Here is a 21,326-nt window from a genome sequence, read left to right as displayed (position 1 = left end):
TACAGTATACTAAAGTCCTCATTCATTCTCGATTATATGTATATGCGTGTACATTCCCATTTACAACATGTAGCTTATATCATGATAATCTCGTTGTCGTTCAATGTCCAATAATGAATGCTTTTTTCACCTAGATGCTTGGTGAATTGCAAGTAAGTTCAAAACTGTCATCATCTTATTCATCATCTTCATGTACTCTTCTTTATAAACCATAAAGATACCTATGCCATCTTCTAAGGTATTGACGTGTATTCGATTGTGTTGTCAATAAACTAATGAATAACCAGTCTTGTGTCTGAATGACATCTCCGTATTCGTCAGCAAAGAGAAAAACTTCCCAGAACTCTGTCGATTTGTTTGCGGCTAATTTCGGCATACGTTACAGTGGTTAGACTACTGCTAAAAATGGGGAAAACAGTAAGTTAACACCGGTAAAAACCGTTAAAAGTTACTTATTGTTCCTAGGCTAACGTTGGGTATCTTCGAAAAGTTGGATCACTGGACGGCTGGATTCACTGGATTGTGACTCATGGATCCCCACCGCCTGGATTGTGGTGGTGGTGGTGGTGGTGGTGATCCATGAGTCTCAATTCAGTAAATTCAGCAGGCCAGCGATCCAGCTTTTTCGAATGTATACCACAAGCTAATCGGAGAGGACACTTGTGTAACATATTCTCTCAGTCTACAATCAAGGCCATCGAATACTTCCCTCCCCATCAGTCGAATGGATTTCCTGGCTTCACCTCCTCGACCTTCACCTCGTTCACATGAGCTTCGCGGCTCTCCTCTAGTTCTTGTTTTGCCTGTTTTAATTCCTGGAGCTCTGTTGGTGCTGCCTGGGTTTTCGTCTCGTACTTGAGTCTGACGTAGTTGGACGTCATACACACGAGAAAATGGACCTGCATGAGAGAAAACACATTAGGGCTGTTAACACGCGGGGACCAGACCAGACCATACCAGATCACATCGCCCACTGTGTCATGGACCATATTTGGCAATATCATGATACAACATGGAGACATATAATTACGAGGACATATCACTGGACAGATGCTGTTGTGGAAACGTTTGCGCTTACTTATCAGTTATCAATCGTACTTACCAGACACAGTGATATAATGATGGAGACCACATAAGCTACCACTGTCCGACCAAGGTACATTTTACTCTGGGATGAAAAGAAAAGCGATTATATCGTTGGCAGTTGGAACATTACTCGGGTGGTCTTGGCCAGAACCTTGAATTTTGGCTAATTATAGGAACAACAGCCCTTCGGAGAGGAGGTTTTGAAGTCGATACAAGCAGTCAAAAGTGAGTGAGTTGCCCGTTCTACTTTTAATTTTTTGGAATTGGAGCTTCTGGCGCTCACAAAGTCAACAAAAGTTCAGTTTATATGGTTTCTTTTTTGAGGGCCGGGAAGGCGAATCAATGGTTGGTGGTCGAATGTGGAAGGGTTGAACGAGACTGCATGGTAGTGGTCATTACTCACGTCGGTGCAGAATTCATCCATATTGGTTCCACTACCATCACACAGCTTGATGTCTCGTGGCTCAAGCCCTGAAAGAGAGTTCTAGAACACCTTCACATTTGATTTGGAGCTAAAGACACAACGTTGCACCACCAAGGCATCGGACTGCAATCCAGTGAACTGTCTCCAGCACACGTCTGAACGGACGACCTGACCTGGTTCTTCGTCGTGTTGCCACTTTCATGGGCATGTGATCTGTTTTGCATTATGTTCTCCTGGATATTTTCGGACACTGGCGTAGGCCTATACAGCAAAATCGTGTTCCATCATATCTTAACTCTGGTCCTCCCAGTTTCTTCTAACGAAAGACGGAAGGGCCATCTCTACAAACCTACCGATTTCACTAAAGATATCGCATGATTTTATCTGGGCGGCGAGTCCGACCTTACACAGGGCGACAATGGCGACGAAGAGGATGTTAGGAAGGATGCTGACTCCACTCACGATCACGAATACTACCACTAGCGCTGTCACGATTATGATATTCTGCAAAAAAATTAAAAGGTTCGCCACTGACATTATTTTGATCTATGATCGTGTTGCTCGGAGGCACTTTCAATCCTCAAACGCCACGATACCTGGAGATCATGCTCGGTTGAGGCTACAAATCCAGCAGTCAATTCCTCTTCACAACATCTTGATATATGTCGCGAGGATGGGCTTTCAATCGTCCTCCAAACGTCGGAGATCCAGGCGCCAGGATGTGTCTTCAATCCCACAACTATACCGTCATCTGCCACCTGGTGACTGTCAGGTCATCCTGTCGACAGGTTGTTCCTTCAATCCCAAGTTTGTCAATAATGCCTCTTCGAAGAATGTAGGCGTGCGCGCGCGTAGGTTATGTCTGCTCTGGAAAATGAGGTAACACCGCTACCAACGCACGGTGCGGCCTATTGCCGGCCTGTATGTGTTCTCATTACCACATTTTGAAATACATGTACTTACAAAAAGCTGAAAGACCCTCCCTGTCCAGTTACAGCATGCGGCCTTACAGAGCTGTTTGCGTGTCTCCCCCGTGGATAGAATCATAGCGATGAGGAAGAAGACCCCGACACCCAGGAGAACAAGGTATACGGGCACCAGGATACCAGTTAATCTGAAAGAGACGAAATGACATACGATTGGTGATGGAAAAGTATTATAGTATTGACATCGTTGAACACTGAGACATCCCGTGGTGTTCTTCGATTCATCTCATATCGGTCGTTGAGGACGAAGTCACAACCAGAGTTTCGGGGTGTGATGATAAAGGTTGGTTGTTTACGCTGGTACCTCAGATCACCTCCGGCTGATTATCATTACCGACGGTTCTCGTAGACGGTCAGATATCCGTGGCAGATATCGGTGGCAATCGCAGCCCCATTTTTGTCGGTGAATCTGCTATACGAGACATGGTGACGGGTGGTGGTCTGACAGAAAACAAGCAGCTCAGATTATCCTTTGGTATCACAATCGAGACAATGCATGACCAGGCTACTGTTCGGCACGTCGTCTATTTTGAAAACATGTTAAACCGCTGTCCTTCGGAAACTGATTGTGATCGGACAATGTCCTTACGTGTCTTCACTGCTACATTCAAGTGAAATCTTTCTGAATCTAGAAATCACATATTGCTGAAATGTTCACACTAAATTGGTTCTCACACCTGGGTCTCATCAATTCTTGTCCTCCGTGAAGACGCCATACTTACGAGACAAAGACGAAATATTTGCTAATGAAGCCCTCGAAGACGCTGATAATACATCCGATATAGATGCTGAGGACGAAGACGTAGATGATGAAAGAGATGAGGCTGGCGATGGGCACCCTTGACCAGCAGCGACGACACGATCCCGCTTCACCTGAAACAAGGTCAAGGCGCTGATGACACATGATCAGAGATGACGACATCCTGAGGTCAAGTCTCTTTCATTCAGGTAAAACCCGGGGTTAGGAGGCTCTCCTGAGTATTGAGTCCTTCAATGTTTGGAACCCGGGTGTGGACGGCACCAGCAAGGACGAGACTAGAGTCACATCCTATGTCGTCGGCCGTCACATCACCCTTGGACGTCGACAAGGAGATGTCGTCTTTGAGATACGGGTGTTTATGAGTCTCATTTGAACCATACTTTAGAGCTGATGATTTGGCAGCCCTGATACTTAAACCTTTAATCCGCCACCATACAATAGGCTAGGATGCTGCAAGAACATGAAAAAAAATGAAATATCAGGAAACCCCTATCGGCTAGATACTTACACATTGTTAGAGAAATTCCCGGTCTTCTATTGAGTCACAATCCGAAACTTTGCAGAAGAGACAATCTTGTTCGGTTTATTATGAACTCTGACCTGAATAATTGGAGTCCGAGTTATGGAAAATACATTCCATCAAACAATAACATGAAAATAGAGACTTGTACCTTCACTGTGTATCACAGAATGTTCGGCCTTCATATCACTTGGCTATAGTTATTGATTTTTAGATTCGCTTATCCAAATAAGGCCAAGTGTCTTTGTTTGCAGTTCAGAATGAGGCCAGGTTTTGCCAGACGTTACTGAATGAGAGTATAAGGACTCTTCAGAGCCTAGAGAGAGTGGTCCAGGTGAAGCAGTCGTAGATGTCCCCATGTGTCCCAATTGTACGGTGACGGATTAAGGTACAATGGTTCTATAGAGACTGTAACTGTCAATACCTCAGATTAACAGCATGATAAAATCCTTTGTTCCTCAGACACTCTACACAAGGATATCTCAAAATTTGGTGAAGATGTAGAAAATGTCCCCCAGGAAAAAGTGTCTGGCCCAATTGTATTCTGACAGATTATGGTATGTGGTTTTATAGAGGCCATGACTGTCAATATCCCAGAAATGAAAAGTGCGTAGTAATGAAATAAACAACTATTTTTTCAACTTTAATGGTAGATTTACCAAAGTATACACTTTTATACATAAAATACAAATTTTTCTTTGATATACAAATCATACTTCATGCGAAACAAAATAATATAATCAATGAATTTTTACAAAATATGAGATGCTATAAATTTTAAAACCAAGCGAAACTATTGAAAATTTCAAAAAGTTAGGTAACTATCTCAGATATTGCATACAAAGCTGGATAACTCAACAGAACATCATGGTTTTTCTGCAGCAAGAGAGGCCTTTTATACATCAACAAGCGCTTCACTCAATATGTCCTGCCTAACTTGTTACAAAGCCATCATGAGTGCGGCAGATACCTTTTCTGGGTGAAATGATTTGGGTCAACCCCTGTTCTACTTCTTATATTCTAACTACATGTTAATTTGCATACTGTGAAACAAGTTTGAATTGAATGGCTATGCAAGCAACATTTGTTAAAGATTTTCTCTCAAACTAAACTGAGAAATTGAGCTGTATTGAAAGTGGGTTAACCTTAATCTGTTTCTACTGCTAAAGGGTTAACGGGTTAGGGCACATTAACACACACATTTACAATAAGTAAGCACCAGCATGATAGGCAAGAGAAATATAAACAGTTCGAACAGAGCAGAAAAGAAATATTAGCATGATTTTGAATAACCTCGATACTTAAAGCCCCACGGTAGCAAACTGCCAAGTTAGAACTGTACACAGTCAAATTCATGGCAAATGATGTTTACAAGGACCAGGTTGACACAAGCCACAAGGCCCGACGGTCACAAAATCTGACCAGAGAACAAGAGCTACAGTTTACGGCTTAATTCATGATATCATTCCGTAAAGGAGATAACCCATGCATAGGTATTTCACAACTTGTCTTACCTGAATTTCAGAGTTTCACTTGTGTTACTTGAACTTTTTCAGGATAACAGGTATATTCCAAGCTATTATGAACTTCATAAAATTTATATAGAATATGTACAGGATATTGAAAACTGAAAATGGTAATAATCATATCTACACTATCATAAACTCACAAGAATTAGTCAACAGGAAATGGGAATGCATCTAAATAAAAGGACTTTACAAGCCAGGTCAAGTTGAATGACCAATCTATATAAACTTGTGGGCTATACTGGTAATCTTGCAAAATTGTCAAAATATATTCAGCAAATGACGAGATTTACTGCTGGATGACTCTATTTCAAATCACGACCTACAAAACTGGGATCCCAACTGCCGATACTAGATACTCTAAACCAACAAATTTTCGTCGGTGTTTTATTTTGGGACACAGGGGTCACATGACAAAAGTTTGGCTTCTTTTCAGGCAGCACCCTTATCGATTGCCATGTCTTAAAACAGGATAAAATATTAAAGTCTAAACATGATCACAGATACAACACAATCAGCAGTAACAAACAACGATTAGTAAACATAAACACCCAAAACCACAATCACCTCCACCCTTCCCAGAGTTAAGTGAAATGGCTGATTGAAATGTTTATCATCCCTCACAACAATCTGAATTCAAATATTGTTTTATATGAATAAAACTCCATAATCACCAAAATCATTCATTCAGCACCTTGAGGCCAGATGCGACAGTCAAGCCAATGTATCAGGAGTGCTTAAAACGTTCAAGCCCAAGTGTTCACAACAAAGTGGTCACTAAAGTTTGCTTAACTTTCAGTTGACACTTAGTTTACAGGACCTACATGTTTTAGCCAAGTTAATGTAAAGTCAGGATGGACCTAACATGCTTTGAACAACCAGAATCTGGCCCTGATGTTTGCAGCTTTTTGATTTGAGAACTGCCTACTTGTAGAACCTTTCAAGCAAGACTGCTCATGTGATAACCTGCCCCTCACATGATTGGGAATGTGGTACTTATTCTAGGATATATGAAAGAGACAACCCAGAACACAGCAGCTCTATTCCGCATAATCTCGTTCTATCAGCTGATCTAATTGCTGTCGCAATGTCTCAAAGTTTGGTCGGTTTTCTGGTTTCTGAAGAACAAAAAAGGCGAATAGTTTAGATGGTTTTGAGGAAGCCTATTCATAAGAATGATAGGAATCACTAAGGACAATTCTATACAGAACCTGCTAACTGTGCATCGTAGGACTGTGCAAGGTCAGACTGAGATCAAGTCAAATACAATGCAACTTCATGTACATATCATCATCAATTGAACTAGCCAGGGTCAAGCTCACAAAAGACATCGGTCGTTGTCTGGTCTGAATGATGAGACAACTGACTGAGAATCACTTACGCTGGCCCAGGTTTTGTACATGATAGAAAACAGCTGTGGTGGGCAATGAGCGGGATTCTCGAGTCGTTTGTTCTGCGTGACAACATACTCCACGACCTGATGGTTGGGCATCTTCCCGTACGGCATTTCTCCACATGTGAACACCTCCCACATTAGCACGCCTGCAAACAAAAACAATGACACAATTCAGCCAAGATTTCTTTCAGCATAAATCTGAGTAATTGTCCAATCAGAAATGCTATATTCTGTTTCACCAGGGCAGTCATCAGGTAACATCTTCAATAAATATTTTATTCTCGTCAGCCTTCTATGACAGCATCAGATCTTTGTTCTGTTGCTGTGATGAATAAAGTTATGCAGCTGCCATGCCCGAGTCCGGGCTGGGTGTCCCAATCCTTGGACAAGCTCTCTTCAAAATAAGATACTGAACTGAAAGTTGCTTTAGTGGAAGTGGTGTGAGGAATACATGGATTTCATTCCAGATATTACTTACCAAATGCCCACACGTCAGATTTGCTACTAAATTTGCAGTAGTTCAACACCTCGGGTGGAGACCACTTGATCGGGAACTTGGTGCCGCTAGAACTTGTGTACTGGTCATCCAATACAAATCTAAGAGAAACAAACAAGGATCAAAAAATGACATAAACTGGTCACTTTTCAAGATTTTGGAGACACAAATTTGCCATTTCTCTATGGGAAGAATAGAACAGGATATAAGTGTATCTTCCTCCCCCTTTTGGTGGGGATGTTTAGCCTGAGTTGGCATGAGCACTCAGGAGGCTTCAGTTCTATGTCTCATTGTAGGAATGTGAGATGCCACGATTAGTTCTCAAAACCAGTGCCGCAAGAGCCAAAACACAGTCAAGGCTTAGCACTAGAACTTCTGGGTCATCATGAGATAGCCAACAAACATCAACAAAGAACTCACCTTGCCAATCCAAAATCAGCTACTTTCACCTGATTTCTCTCGCCAACAAGACAGTTTCTTGCTGCCAAGTCGCGGTGAATAAACGACTTGGACTCGAGGAAGGCCATTCCTTGACATATCTGGATACACATGTCAAGTAACGTACCAACTTTGCCTACGAATCGTGACCTTCGTCGTCGGAGGTAATGTAATAAAGAGCCTGCAAGAGAAATGATCCCAGAGGTACAAGTCTGAACCATGACTCATTGAATCACAGGTCAATTAAAAAGCTACGGCCAGTTTATCAACTTCTGTGTGAAAATGCTAAGAGCCAGTTATCATGCGAAAACTCACCATTCATCATGTATTCCGTTACTATATAAATGGGCTTCTTGGTACATATACCATACAACTGGACTAGATTGGCATTTTGCAAGTTCCTGAAAGAGATCAATCAACATATCTTATGTTTATATTATCTGCACACAGATGAGGAAAGCTGATGACAGGTTCACACATGACAACCACACTGCCATATTGGATTAATCTGTGGGTGTGTCAGCAGAGTCGCACTGACAAAGCATCTTTGTTTCGTCCAAGTCCAGGTGTTTGCCATCTAAAATGGCAGCAATGGAACTAGAAATAATGAAACTCTGCTGTCATCAGCATAGAATCCCAGATTGGACTCACGGGTATCAAGGGGAAACAGCTCGCAACACCCTGATTTGTGGTAGATTGGTAGACGAATGGTCTTTGAACCACCAATACTTACTGCATCACTCTTGCTTCTTCAATGAATTCATCTTCAGACATCTTATCCTGCTTCATCATCTTGACAGCAACTACTGTGTTACCACGCATCATACCCTTACGAACAGTCTGAAATCACAAATGATTGAAATCAATTCAAGAAAGGTTTATATCATTCTTCTCAGCATCGTCTTAATCTCGATCTTGAAATCATGAAACTATCGACACATTCTCGCCAGTTTTCACTCTCGGCCTCCTCACATGGATGACCTTGAACTGAGTAGGCCTATGACAGAGGTTATTTACAGAACAAGAGAAAGAACAAATCTTTATCAGGATAAACAAGTGAATTCGCAGAGCTTTGTACCTACCCCAAACTGTCCACTTCCCAGTTCTTCCAGTAGTTGTATGTCATTAGGATCAATCTCATATCGGTCTGAATTGTAAATAAAGAACTTATGATAGCAAGGTCTCATCTTTGGTAGTTTGTTAAATGTGGCTGCATGGTTTGTAGCAAACTAAGGTCAATACTGGTACCAACTTCCTTCCAACTAGGTGACTTGCAACTGAGATTGTCATAAGATTTCCTCATGATAACAAAATCTGACTGGCCCTTTCGTGAAGAGTACGACACTATCAGAGTATACCCGGTAACAAACAAAATATACTCTTAAAAGTAAAAATGAACAAAAATAGTGATCAAGATAGAGTTGGGGCAACGTACCATGGCCTGGTCCAACTGTAAGTGGAGTATTGCTTTGTCCCGGTGGTGAACGTAATCTTTGTACAAGACCTGAAACACAACAGCATGCTATCATGAGGAAGCCACGTATGCATGCAGCCAACACAGTTACCAAATATCATAATCTATTATTTGTATCTTGAGACAGTGCTCAGTACAAAAGAATTTTCCTCCATGTTAAAATGGTGTTTCTTTTAATAGAACTAGGTCAATTTCGAAAAGTTGTGCAGAGAGATGAGGCATAGATCTTGTTTATTTCTGATGTCAAATCACACCCTCACATGAGAAAGAAGTGGAAATGGGCCAAAAATCAGAAATGTCATACAACTCTTTTGACAAAATGATTTTCATAAATCATAGGAGTGTGGCTACGAAACCTTGAAAGTAGAAGTTAAAGATGAGATTTTGGCTCAGGGAAGGAGACACCTTGGATAGTTGGGATACAAACATTGTGGTATATTACAATGTAACATGCAGGCACGGGAAGAACCAAAATGATTTTAACAGCTGGTGCCTGGTCTGTGTCCTCAGGCGAGAATCGTTCACCTGCAGCAGCCATCCTCAATAATACAACATCACGCTGTATCAATGAAGGGTAGCTCTCAGACAAACCACTTATTTGGCTAAGGGCAGCTGAGTCCATGGAGAAAAGAAGCAACTTCGTCCTCGCACAAAAGTGAACTTAGACCCAAAGACGAACAAACATGGACTGTAGTGTTGTTATGATAACCACCACTTAAAGCGTTTAATCGTTTATAACCAAATAACAAAAGGTGAACAGTGTGAACATGAAGCAATATATATAGGGCCATACCTTATACCCGTCATTCATATGAATTGCACTGAACCAATGGAAAGCAGCACAAACACTTATTTCCTGTACTAATACAAGGATCAAACCCAAAAAAGCTTCAAGAAAAAAAGGCGCTGATTTAGTGCCGGAAATCAGCTGTTTGCAACAAGAATACCGGCCTGCGTCTTCCTTCAAGAGTTCAAGGTAAAGCCCTGCAGTTTCATTTACAACACTGAAACACCTACCTCCCGAGTTATGCTTATGATAAAAGATCAAATCAGGAACATTTGCATGGACATGTTTGTCTGAAAAGAAATAGTTGCCCGCCTCGTTGATTTTGATGTGGTAATGAATGACGGAGCTGAAATAAGGAGAGAATGGTAGAAGTCAAAGATCATGCCAAGGTCACAAGTCATTCCAAGGTCACATAGTTCAAGGTCAAGGAGGATTCTCCAGGCATGAAAATGATAATTTTGGACAAAAAAAGAGGTTTTCTGGACAGTAACATGAGAGAAAAAATGTTCTTCTTGAAAAAATGTCAAGATTTTTTTATTCTGAATGCCTTTAGGAATGCACCTTGAACTGAACATTCAAAGAGGGGTTTGGGTTAGGAAGCAATAAGAAATGTAGGATTTAGGGATAGTTTGGGATATAAAGAGATAGAACTGTCAGATTAGGTTATGAATAGGGTTGCAGGCAAGAAGTCTCATCGAAGAGACTGAGAGAAAATGTGTGTCGTTATTTGCACTTGGTGAAAAAGCAGAATTAAAATTTGTCCCTGGAATTGGTCATGGCCTAATTCAAATTCAGTGACAACTGATAGGTGCTACATCTAGAAGCAGGAAAGGTGCACATTACTGACGGGTATGTTCTTAATTCTGCTTTTCCTCACCATGCTCTCAATAGATGGCACTGGGAACCCACCTGCTCCGTTATGTTTATGGTACTGAATGACATCTGGTATCGTATCAAATGCATGACGCTCTGCGAGAAAATATTTGCCCTCGGAGTTCTTCTTGATATGATAATGCCTTATAACACCATCTGATCTAGATGAAGCAAACACACAGTGGGGTTAGTGCACAAGGTTAAGCAATTATCCAAGAGAGAGTCGCGCCTAAGAGACCATGAGGTAAGGACAACTAACATATTAAACACTAATCCATTTACAAAGTTAGTTATATTAATATGTACGCTGTCTAAAGTTACAGCAATCTAAAATCTAGGTGTGGTTACTGTTGAAGCAGTGTACAATGTGATTTGCACTAAAAAGATGTTGTGAAGAAAGGCATGATTTCTTAACATAGAATCAAAAATAATTATCGGTATATGAAAACAATAACTGATTCCTATTGACGCGCAATACATAGTAGACTGATTGAATAACAAGAAATAAAGCCAAAGAGCTGGTTCCAACTGTGATGAACTTCCATCAATGCTGTATGGTCAAACAAACGATGCCAGATCACAGCAGAGCAACTTCACGAACAATTACAAACCATTTTAACAGGAATTCACCAAACTAATTAAACACTACACATTATTCATGTTCAAAATGTGGCTAGCGTGAACACCTACCTTTCTTTAGTGTATAATGAGAGAGTATATGTTCCCTTGGATGTCGCTGAGTCTCTCACCAAGAAGCACCCCTCTCGCCCCTCGTTCTTTAAGATGGCCTCACACCGCTGTCGCGTGATGTCTTTACGGTACCAGCTGAAACACATTTAGAAATATGGTTATGTCTTGTTCTGCATTGGTTCTTCCCAGTGTTCATTGAGGACACTACACTTGAGGCGGAGTGTCTCAGGCTCCGAACAGGGAGAAGCCTGTCACAAGCTCTTGTTTCACACTTGGTTGGAGTCTGCGCAGCAAATACTGGCGACATCTCTCTAAACTTCATATTCGAGGCAAATCCATTGACTTTTTGGAGACAACGTTAGCCTGAGTTGACTAAATAAAGAAATTTCCTCACATGGAAACTTCTGGGAGCATTTTAAGATTTCTACGAGCTATTGAATCTACACATCAGAAACAAATCTTACTCATATTTCTCCAGACCTTCAACTGTCTCAACGTAGTTGGCCGGAATGTAACCCTCTTGGCTGAAGTGGAAAATACAGAGTGACAGGGCGATCAAAGGAAGAAGACGTGCTGGGCAAACAAGGACATCATTGTTCGGGAGAGACAGTCACTAAGAGACCAAGCACATGTACAGTTACGACAAGCTTAAGACCCACAGCTCAACGACCAACAGGCAAAATGGTGCTACCGCCTCTGATAGTGCAGTGCTCATTCCTAAAGCACATGCCTGTTTCTCTTAACCTACCCCATAGCATTTCTTGCCTTCCACCAATGCTCCCGGCTGTCATCCAGTACAATGTACTCCTCACCCTGTAAAAGTCAATGCACGGGTCAAGATTTCAGAGTGGATTATTTTCAGTCAACGAAAAGCTATACAGCTGACCATCTTGATAAGCAAAGCAATAAGGATCTCCAGAGAGAGCCACTATCTAAAAAAAGGGCAATTGCTGGTCATTTTGTACAATAATTTCAGTTCAAGGGCTTTTCCAGGTCAAAATCAGAGATATTCCCTCAATGGGGGTCATTCACACCCCCAGCCCCCGGCTTTGCCTGTGATTCTAGCCAGCAGAGGGTATTGTCTCCACCCACAACATTCCGAATACATTTAGTCCAAGGAACAAGTTTGGGCATACGACTCTACAATGAGGTGGGTCTGGACACTACCGCCATCAGACTAACAATCTGAAGGCCAGATTAGAATTGAAACAACTCCAACACTCACCTGGATTAAAGAGAGATCTTGCTCATCGCTGGCATCAAAACTATACAGGGCAACCACCGTCTGAAAAAATGAAGGTCAAACTTAAGACTAAGACTGACACGAGGAAGACAAAACCTTTTTCCCATGCAAGAAGATGGGTCTCTCCCTCGCATGGACTGTTAAACATGGCAAAGTAGAAGAGGCAGTCGGGCACAAAATATCCCAAACTACAGTAGAACCTCCCTTAGCGGACACCTCTCTATTAAGCACAACCTCTCTATTAGGGACAGCAGTTTTGGTCCCAAATTGGTTGTTTCTATTCAATTTGACCTCTCTAATCAGGACACCTCTCTATTAAGGACAGCACTTGTCAGTCCCGAGGGTGTCCTTAATAGAGGGGTTCTACTGTATTATGGTCAATTCTAGGACCATAAACAGCAAAGGGAAACAGATACTTCAAAGCACAAGGAGAGGTGTGGATTGTCAAGATTTTGTAGATTACCTGTTCTTTCGTTGGGTTCACAGGAGGTGACCCTATTTTATCCATTGATGGTGGAGAAGGTAGTGGTCCTGAAGAAAATAACACCAGAATGATTCATCAGACAGTCAACACTGCTGGCAGAAATGGGAACGAGGAAGTATTTGAACCTCTAATATACAGACCTCTAGGTATCCAGATCGTACAAATCTGGAACCATGATGTTAAGTAGTACTAGAATTTTCGTACACAAGACTTGCTGACCATCACACTGACAGAGAGAATTATCATTTGACTACTGGGGCAAGGGTTTTCTTCAACTTGTTCATCCAAACAGCGATTACAAAGTGTCGTTTCATGAGCATTGTTTGTGACCTGCCGCTGCTCTACCACGCAGATATACCAGCCGGATATATCGCTATATATTTCTGGCTGTACCGAGAGTTAGTGTGCAAGGACTGACAAATCATGAACAAGGAAGTGAGATGGCCATTGAGCAAAAATGGCCCAGATCTCAATAATGGTTGTTAAACAAGTGAATCTAGTTAAACAAGCGAATCTAATCAAACTACTCTATACTGTTCAGAGGTAAACAGCATGGCCCGAGCCATAAAAAAGGCAAATACAGCAAATAGCGTGGACACAAAGAGCAGGACGTTAATCCGTTTCTCCATTACTTTCAATACAGAGAATGATGATAATAATCACCTCAATAAAAAACCTGACAAATGGAACACTTCCTTTTTCCCAAAACTCTGCCTGAACTTTCCAGTGTCATTACGAGTCACCTTTTTAAACATGACAATTGGTGAAACATTTGAAAGAAAATTACAATAAAAACTAACCATGAGTGATATGTGAATAAAGAGTCAAGCTGAGGACACCTGTCCACTGCTAGGGTGTTGGTCTTTAACAAAAACACAACATAAGCATAACATGTTATTACAGCACCATCTCCAACTAATCTCCAACTATAGATCCATGCACTTGATTGGGACCAATGTTTACGAAAACGTCGCGTCACGTCACGTTACACTAATGTAAAATGCATGGTGACGTGACGACGGCCAACACTACGTCATGTAAACGTTGTTCCCAATCAAGTGCATGAATCTAAAATAACAATTAAACAAGCAAATTTAATTAGCTGGTATCGATGTACCTCGTCTGGAAGCTTGGTTTTGTTTGTTCTGTTCTTGTCCAACATGCACTGGGGGTTTCGCTGTGAGAGACGAAAGGATAAGAAGTCATGAAAAGCTACTGTCATACTTGCTGATTTTCACTATCTTATTTAGAATTCATATCACAACGCACTGAACAGAACCATAAAATGAACTGCTTGATTCCATATCAAAGTCCTTTGTCCATCATCCAATCCTGTAAACTTCATTTTCTAGGCCTAATTAGGACCCACCTGACAGTGCCACTGTTGATCAAAACAACAAGGTGAAATCTTCCAATACTGACTTGAACACATTTAATATATTTTCATTCATGGTCATTTCAAAATTCTGATGATTCAATACCGGAATTATTGGTCGATTGATCAACTTGTAATAAACAATAAAGAACAAACAGGGTTCACACATGCCAGCTAAAAGCTAATGTAATTAACTACATCAAAAGTAGCCTAATTAGTCAAGGTGTGAACAAGGTTGTTAGACTAATATATGTCAAAGCCAACTCCCTGACCTTTTCATCCTTGATTCCACAATCTAATTTATATATGAGTGTGCTTATCAAAGCACCAAGAGGTGGCACAACATTGCGCCAGGTCATTTACGGAATGATGCCGTCAGAGAATGGCAGATTCTTAACCAACACAACTAGGAGGTGTGGAAAACTTCAAACGCATTTGACTTATAAGGATGGAAAGTTGACAATTTCTCAGTCACAATTTGATAGATTTATCTTAGTGGAGATTGGATATAACTGCACCCCAAGACAAAGAGTATGGTTTGTGAAGGTTCAAGTAACAAGAAGTACCAGGCAAATGGAACAGCCAAGGCCAAGATTCAAGCATTGACCAAGATCCGTAGAGGGCCCAAGGTTCAATCTGAGACAAGATTTCAACAACACACCAAGTGCAGGAAACAAGTCAGTTTTCAACTACCAGAGCACAGCTTTGTAGCTGAGGACAACATTCAGCCTACAGCAAGAATTCAAGAGGCTGCAATGTTACAAGAAGAGGCCAAGAATCAGACTGAGGTCAGCATGAAAGATGAGGCTGAACTTGAAGAAGACGCCAAAACCGCATCGGAGACCATGATTCAAGAAGAGGACAAGACAAGAAACGAGATAAGAATTGGGAGAAATAGTGATGACCCATTTCAAACACAAGCAAGACTTCATCTTTGTATGGATCTCTATCTGCTTCAAAGGAAAATGAAGGCAGCAGTAAATCGAATGGCCACAATGGATAACAGACTCCATAACATCCGAAAACAGCTTGTATTTATTTCGGAGCACTTAGGGCAGCCGGAAGGACATTATTTTGAGCTAAGTCAACTTGGCGCCAGTTTGATGGAAATCCAGGAGATGACAGTGCTGTCAGTTTGATCAAGAATCTCAAAACTACCAGTGTAGCTGAGGATAGCAGCCAAGAAAGCAACATGAACTAACAACAAGACAGGATCCATTGCAACAGGGATACGTCTGCTCAAGTTTACTGCCAGAAGACGCCAGTGTTCTACAGACGGCAAAAACAGATAGTTGTGAATCAACAGGAACAGACATCAACATGTAACATTCTGTATGCCTCAGGACAAGCCATGATCAAAAGTCAACAGATGTCACTAATCACCAAGCAACTGAAGCATACGACAGGAAAGAATCAACACCAATCCTCCCCTGCCAGAGCAACACAGAATGCAGTCAAACAGGTTCTTATCAGAACCACCAAATTCATAAAAAGAGACCAATTCTCAACCATGATAATGCTTGACACAACGCAGTCATGATACTTCACTTTTGGGATAAACGTATCGACTTTATCACATGTAATGCAAGAGTTGGATTAAACTTCTCCGTCTTTCTATCAAGAGAGAGAGAGAGACTTTCAACTTATCAGACATTCATTATCAAAGAGGGAAAATCTGTTCTATTCAGACAAGTTCCTAAGACGATTTCTATGATAAGAACTACCCTATTCAAAATGTTTAAAAAGTTGGAGGGAAACTTACGTATAGTAGGTATGTGGTAACACGGCTGGCATCCTGGTGCTTTCTTTGACTTCTGATCGCAACATGTGAATCGGCCAACCTTGGCCACCCACACACTTGGGTGATACTGCGTGTAGAGGTCAGCATCATTATTCTGTATGACTGTAAAGGAAGGAAGTTTTAGTGGTCGAAGACAAGAATGACCGACAAATAAAAGGACAATGGCTACAATCATCGCCGAATGGAGAAAAGGTATGTTTAGACTTGTTGTGTGAAAATACTCAAATGTTACACTTTTCTCCAGAACAGTTCTTTTAATATCGTCCCGGTAAATAATTCTTGAAAATAGCAACTTCGGAAAGGGCTTTATGCATGACATATAGCATACAACACAACATTTCTGTCTGAAACTTTTCTTTTCATGTTTTCTTGGAGACCTGACCCCCCCCGCCCATTTCTGCACATAATTGAATCCACATACCCTGTCTTAGCACATTTAACCACTCCTGTCGCTCCTGCTCCGTCTCTGCTACAATGAACAAACTATAGTAGACGTCAGCATCTTTGTAGCCGAGCTAAAATAACATGAACAGATCATGAATGAGAAAAAAACAAGCGATTTAGTTTGCATGGAAATTAGAATATCAGAGTAATTGGTCTAGCATAAGCCAAAACAAAAATACCATAATCTAAAATCTCACCTGGAACACATTTTTCTTCCCATCTAATTCATCATTTTCCACATTTTCAATTACTTTCACAGTCGTCAGATCAATGCGTCCTTTTTCTTTACCAAGACCTTTCTGGAAGAAGAATGACAAGGCAAGGTTAAACAATGACCAGCGCAAATGTGGGAATGAGAAAGATAGAGGTTGTCTTTCTAAGACAGGCTGCCACTTTTTTCACAAACTCAAGCTCAGCTGATTTCAACTGATTCCATAACAGATTAGCGATTGGCAAAAAATTCTTTAAAAATTCTAATACTTTTTGAAAAGTTTTTTTGCTTTACCTCTGGTGTTCCAGCACAATATTTCAGATAGTTTGGCATCAGAAGGAAGAAGCGTTTCTTGTAATTTATCTTGGTGATAGTACTCCGGCCCAAGGACCGCTTTTCCATGAAGGACTGTTTTATGACCTCAGGCTCCATGCTAATGACTCAGTATGGTCTCTGAAAAAAGGTTATGAATCAAGAATAAGCTTGTCATAATGTCTTACTTGTGATACTCAGGGTTCCATTAACACTCAAAATGTATCTTTTTGTTCTTCAAGTTTAAAAGGGCCCTTTGTGAATTGAAAATCTCTTTTAAACAATAAGGAGGGACCATCAAAAGTTAAATTTTCTGAGGGTCTAGCTGAAGCCCTGACACGGCAATACAGTAACAGACTGTAACACAATACCCAACTGATCTCAGTGTTCAACACTCGAGTGTCATTTTCCACCCCTCGGCACAAAGGTCAGAGTGATACGTATGTTTATTTTCTAGGGAACAGTTTTCAAAGGGGTTTAAATGAAGAGGAGACAGAATTTATTTTCATCTCACCATTTTATTATCATTTCATCAACCAAGTAACAATAATATGTAAAATACCTCTTGTATTGACATGTGATGTTGTGAGCTAAGGATCAACATGAGATACTTACATTCGGGATGACCAACAGGGGAATCCCCGTGAGCATTGCCATCAACCTGAAAAGTTGAATAACATGAAAATCAAAACCAAGGATGTTAATCAGGGGAAAACAATACCAAATATCACTGCAGATAGATTCAGTTACAGAGATAAAGCTGCCTTTCGTCCTTATTTGTTGCAACTGTTCATGAAAGCTTACACTGATAAGTTTGACCTGGCTTTTTTCTCAACATCAATCTCAATCATCAGCATCGCACCCCATGCCCATGGCTGTGCTGACTCGGACTCAGACTGACCCTAGCCTGCATCAGCGGGACACCAGGCGGAGGAAGCCACTGCTGGCCACAACAAACAAGCAGCAAACAAAAGACCGCATGGTCGTACACAAAATGTTCGTTTGTTTTGTGCTTATATTCTATATTAAGATTTGTTTGGGCCTGCAGTGGCTTCCTCCGCCACGCCTGGTGTCAAAGCCAAAAAGGGTCTATTAAAACAGCAGGCTTGCCTTTGGCCCTGGGATCATGGACAATCAGACATGGGTTTTGCAAGGGAGTTTGTTGACAGACGGCGTCTGCATAAATGCTACAACCAACATGACCAAGAATATAATGTTTTAAAGGTCAGTCTGCTCTGTATATTTTACCAAGTACACAACTTTTCCTGTATGATGTACGCAACGTAGGTCTGTGTCCAAAAGCCAAATCGGAAACGAACAGGAAACACCCGGTTTTTCAAAGTGACTTTTTACGGACCGCTTTTTACAGACATGAATACTCTAACTTTCTAAACTGTAGCATTGAAACGACAGAGGGAGATATAATCTTTAAAACTAAGAGCATGATAAATAGATCTACGAGTTGTAAATAACTTTTAAAACGACAGGGAAGTGGAGAAAAATTACACCAATATGCCAAAGATCCCGGAAGTAACTTTCTTGAACAGCGCCACCTATTAAAACGACCTTGACCCTTCATTCTGGAGAATTTTGTTCGAAATTATCCTTAAATATTCCGATTTTCTTGCTAATTGCGGGAACAAGGTAATTCTAATAAAGGTTATTAGAGCAAGTAATGTCTATAGCATGAGGTGCTTAGATAGTTTGCTGCTCATGTAACCGATATTGGCTTTGAAATGAAATTTAAAAGTCTTTTTTTGACAGTGTGTCTCCAAAAAAATACCACACGAAATGGCACTTCTGTGGTCTTTTTGAAGGTTTTTGACTATTGACATGTCGTTAGTATTGACTGTCACCAGGGCATAATAGTTGACTTCGTATTGATAGAGGTAACCATTTGGAACCAACCCAAACTAAACTGCTAGTTTGTTATTTGATGATTTCAGGATGGCAGAAGGCCAGGCGGGAGTTAGCTCCTTGCCCCTCCCACCCATGCAATATGTCAACCTGTACACAGATGAGAACATCAAGAAAATGAGGGCTCCTCGACCACCTCCCCCCATTCAGGTATGAATAAAAATTGGTCAGTCGAGTTGTTGCCAAAGAAGAGGTTGTTCCTTGATAATGAATTGTAAGTTGTGGATCAATCAACAACTAGGTGTTGCTCTTAGTTGTAACACTGAAAGGCCAGTTCACTTTGTCATGGTTGTTTCAAACAATTCAGACAATTTATACCAGACAGTGTCTTGAAAGTGATATCAGATGATGACATCATTGTAACAGCAGGGGCTCAAGTTCAGAGTACACCTTTGACTAAATGCTTCTTAAATTTTATTTCAGGATAACTACTCCATGTTTGGTGCAACAATCAGTGCTGATGATAACATCATACAGTCACTCGAAAGCCAAGGACTAAAAAGACTCTACCCACAAAACTATGATCACAAACGAGAACTGAAAAAGTTGAATCATTCTATTTTGGTCAACTTTCTTGATCTCATCGACATTCTGATCAAATCTCCAGACTCCCCTAAAAGGGCAGAAAAGTTTAACGATCTGAACTTGTTATTTATTCACATCCATCATCTAATAAATGAATTCCGACCGCATCAGGCACGGGAAACGTTACGAGTCATGATGGAGGTACAAAAACGTCAACGGTTAGAGACGGTGGAAAGATTTCAGAAACATTTGGACAAAGTTGTGGAATTGTTGCAAAATTGTGTCAGTGCTTTACCCGAGGACGCTAGTTTAGACAGTAAGCTTTTGATTAACACAGAAGCGATGGATGTGGATGGGACGCATGCTGAGTCTGAGAGTGAGGAAAAGGCCATCAGTGACATGGATGGTATGATGTGTGACATTGTGGAAGGTCTCAATCAAACATAGGCTCATAATGGAATTATCAAATATAACCCCAGGGATCAAAGATATAACACTCCAATTTTTAATCCCATGCCTTCTGTCAGCCATCAATCGCATATAAACAACATTGTCGGCACCACCATCAAACGATGCCGACAATGTTGTTAATATGCGATTGATGGCTGACAGAAGGCATGGGATTAAAAATTGGAGTGTTATAGATGGCGTGGGGAGCAAAAAATATTCCGTTTCTCGGCGTTTCCTGGTCGTACGAGAGGTCCGAAGTGGAGGTGTCTCTCGCTTCAAATCTGGTCCTCGCTTGCCTACCTATAGTTTTTTAACTCCCTATATATTATTTCCTAGCTAATCCCATTGTTTAGCCCGATAATCCCGCTAATTAGCATTCAGGGGCCTATGGTCCAATTGACCAGGACCAAGTATCTGATTTATAGTAGGGGCCTATATGTAGCCTAGGCCTGTGGTCTGCTGGTATGACCCATATTTTGGGTATTGTAAAATTGTTATGACAAATATATTAAAAAAACTCTTACATTAGATTATCAATTAGTGTAAGAGGTATCTATCGATAAAATCAAGATCACTTTCAGGTTGATATTACTTGAGATGAAAACGAAAGAACATATTAGTGAAGGCACATTAGCAAAACCAAAATATTGATCTTTCAGAATTTAGTTATGTATCAAACTTTCGTTTCTCTGCTCAACGTATTTGAAGTAGTCGTGATCGCGTAATAGACGGACGCCTGCTGACCTATTACTCGTAGCACAGTGACATGTGCATATCTTTGCTAATTTTGACTATCTAGCTAAACAGCCATGTATATGCAACATAGTTAATTAATTCTAAGATATGCATGCATGCCATGGTGACCAAATTGAGAATCACCGATTGTTGATGTATGGGACATGACCTATCCTCCCATGGCCCCCTTTGTGGTGGGCAACATGGATTTATCTGGTGGGTTAATATAATAGGCCTACTGTGGGTTGGATAATAGCCTATTTAGATGAGTTGATTTGTTGTAACATTGATGGTTCAGCAGCATTTTTAATAAACATATGTTTGTACATTTCTGTGTAAATATTTGTTGTGTTTCTTGTGCCTTTACCAAGGA

At 40.9% G+C, this 21,326-nt stretch overlaps 3 protein-coding genes across 8 annotated transcripts; 1 reads left to right on the top strand and 2 right to left on the bottom strand.

The window, feature by feature from the left end:
* Positions 1-263: 263 nt before the first annotated feature.
* On the bottom strand, positions 264-3,989 carry LOC135494015 (uncharacterized). The gene is made up of 7 exons (XM_064781757.1): positions 3,765-3,989; positions 3,219-3,369; positions 2,474-2,624; positions 1,864-2,014; positions 1,490-1,557; positions 1,103-1,168; positions 264-899 (listed from the first exon to the last, which is right to left on the bottom strand). Exons 1-7 carry the CDS (start codon positions 3,766-3,768, stop codon positions 717-719), a joined length of 774 nt encoding a protein of 257 aa, XP_064637827.1. The 5' UTR covers positions 3,769-3,989; the 3' UTR covers positions 264-716.
* A 428-nt stretch (positions 3,990-4,417) lies between these two features.
* LOC135493316 (tyrosine-protein kinase BTK-like) lies at positions 4,418-18,854 on the bottom strand. Of its 6 annotated transcripts, none has more exons than XM_064780566.1 (21): positions 18,833-18,854; positions 17,942-17,987; positions 17,309-17,467; positions 17,001-17,102; positions 16,781-16,874; positions 16,321-16,461; positions 14,301-14,360; positions 13,163-13,230; positions 12,682-12,741; positions 12,205-12,269; positions 11,921-11,980; positions 11,457-11,591; positions 10,803-10,927; positions 9,068-9,136; positions 8,715-8,779; positions 8,366-8,472; positions 7,948-8,033; positions 7,615-7,813; positions 7,177-7,295; positions 6,684-6,844; positions 4,418-6,420 (listed from the first exon to the last, which is right to left on the bottom strand). In XM_064780566.1, exons 3-21 carry the CDS (start codon positions 17,444-17,446, stop codon positions 6,343-6,345), a joined length of 1,932 nt encoding a protein of 643 aa, XP_064636636.1. In that variant the 5' UTR covers positions 17,447-17,467; positions 17,942-17,987; positions 18,833-18,854; the 3' UTR covers positions 4,418-6,342. The 6 variants fall into 6 exon arrangements, with proteins under 6 accessions (XP_064636636.1, XP_064636637.1, XP_064636638.1 ...); XM_064780567.1 differs by lacking the exon at positions 18,833-18,854 and adding an exon at positions 18,575-18,819; XM_064780568.1 differs by lacking the exon at positions 18,833-18,854 and adding an exon at positions 18,587-18,819.
* A 37-nt stretch (positions 18,855-18,891) lies between these two features.
* On the top strand, positions 18,892-21,284 carry LOC135493614 (mediator of RNA polymerase II transcription subunit 7-like). Its single transcript, XM_064781087.1, has 3 exons — positions 18,892-18,970; positions 19,273-19,393; positions 19,667-21,284. Exons 2-3 carry the CDS (start codon positions 19,274-19,276, stop codon positions 20,213-20,215), a joined length of 669 nt encoding a protein of 222 aa, XP_064637157.1. The 5' UTR covers positions 18,892-18,970; position 19,273; the 3' UTR covers positions 20,216-21,284.
* Positions 21,285-21,326: the final 42 nt, after the last annotated feature.

The sequence above is a fragment of the Lineus longissimus genome, chromosome 9, assembly GCF_910592395.1.
Source record: "Lineus longissimus chromosome 9, tnLinLong1.2, whole genome shotgun sequence".
Classification (NCBI taxonomy): Eukaryota; Metazoa; Nemertea; class Pilidiophora; order Heteronemertea; family Lineidae; genus Lineus; species Lineus longissimus.
Note: the sequence above shows the minus strand (reverse complement) of the source record. Positions and strands in the feature narration are given on the sequence as shown.

Coding starts and splice junctions, on each gene's coding strand:
- LOC135493316 (XM_064780566.1), bottom strand. CDS start 17,446: ATGGAGCCTGAGGTCATAAAACAGTCCTTCATGGAAAAGCGGTCCTTG. Junction 13,231..14,300: donor AAACCAAGCTTCCAGACGAG/GTACATCGATAC, acceptor TATTTTCTTCAG/GACCACTACCTTCTCCACCA. Junction 11,592..11,920: donor GAAGGTCTGGAGAAATATGA/GTAAGATTTGTT, acceptor AATGTGTTTCAG/CTGGTACCGTAAAGACATCA.
- LOC135493614 (XM_064781087.1), top strand. CDS start 19,274: ATGGCAGAAGGCCAGGCGGGAGTTAGCTCCTTGCCCCTCCCACCCATG. Junction 19,394..19,666: donor GACCACCTCCCCCCATTCAG/GTATGAATAAAA, acceptor ATTTTATTTCAG/GATAACTACTCCATGTTTGG.
- LOC135494015 (XM_064781757.1), bottom strand. Junction 2,625..3,218: donor AAATATTTCGTCTTTGTCTC/GTAAGTATGGCG, acceptor CGTCTCTTTCAG/ATTAACTGGTATCCTGGTGC. Junction 900..1,102: donor TCATTATATCACTGTGTCTG/GTAAGTACGATT, acceptor TCTCTCATGCAG/GTCCATTTTCTCGTGTGTAT.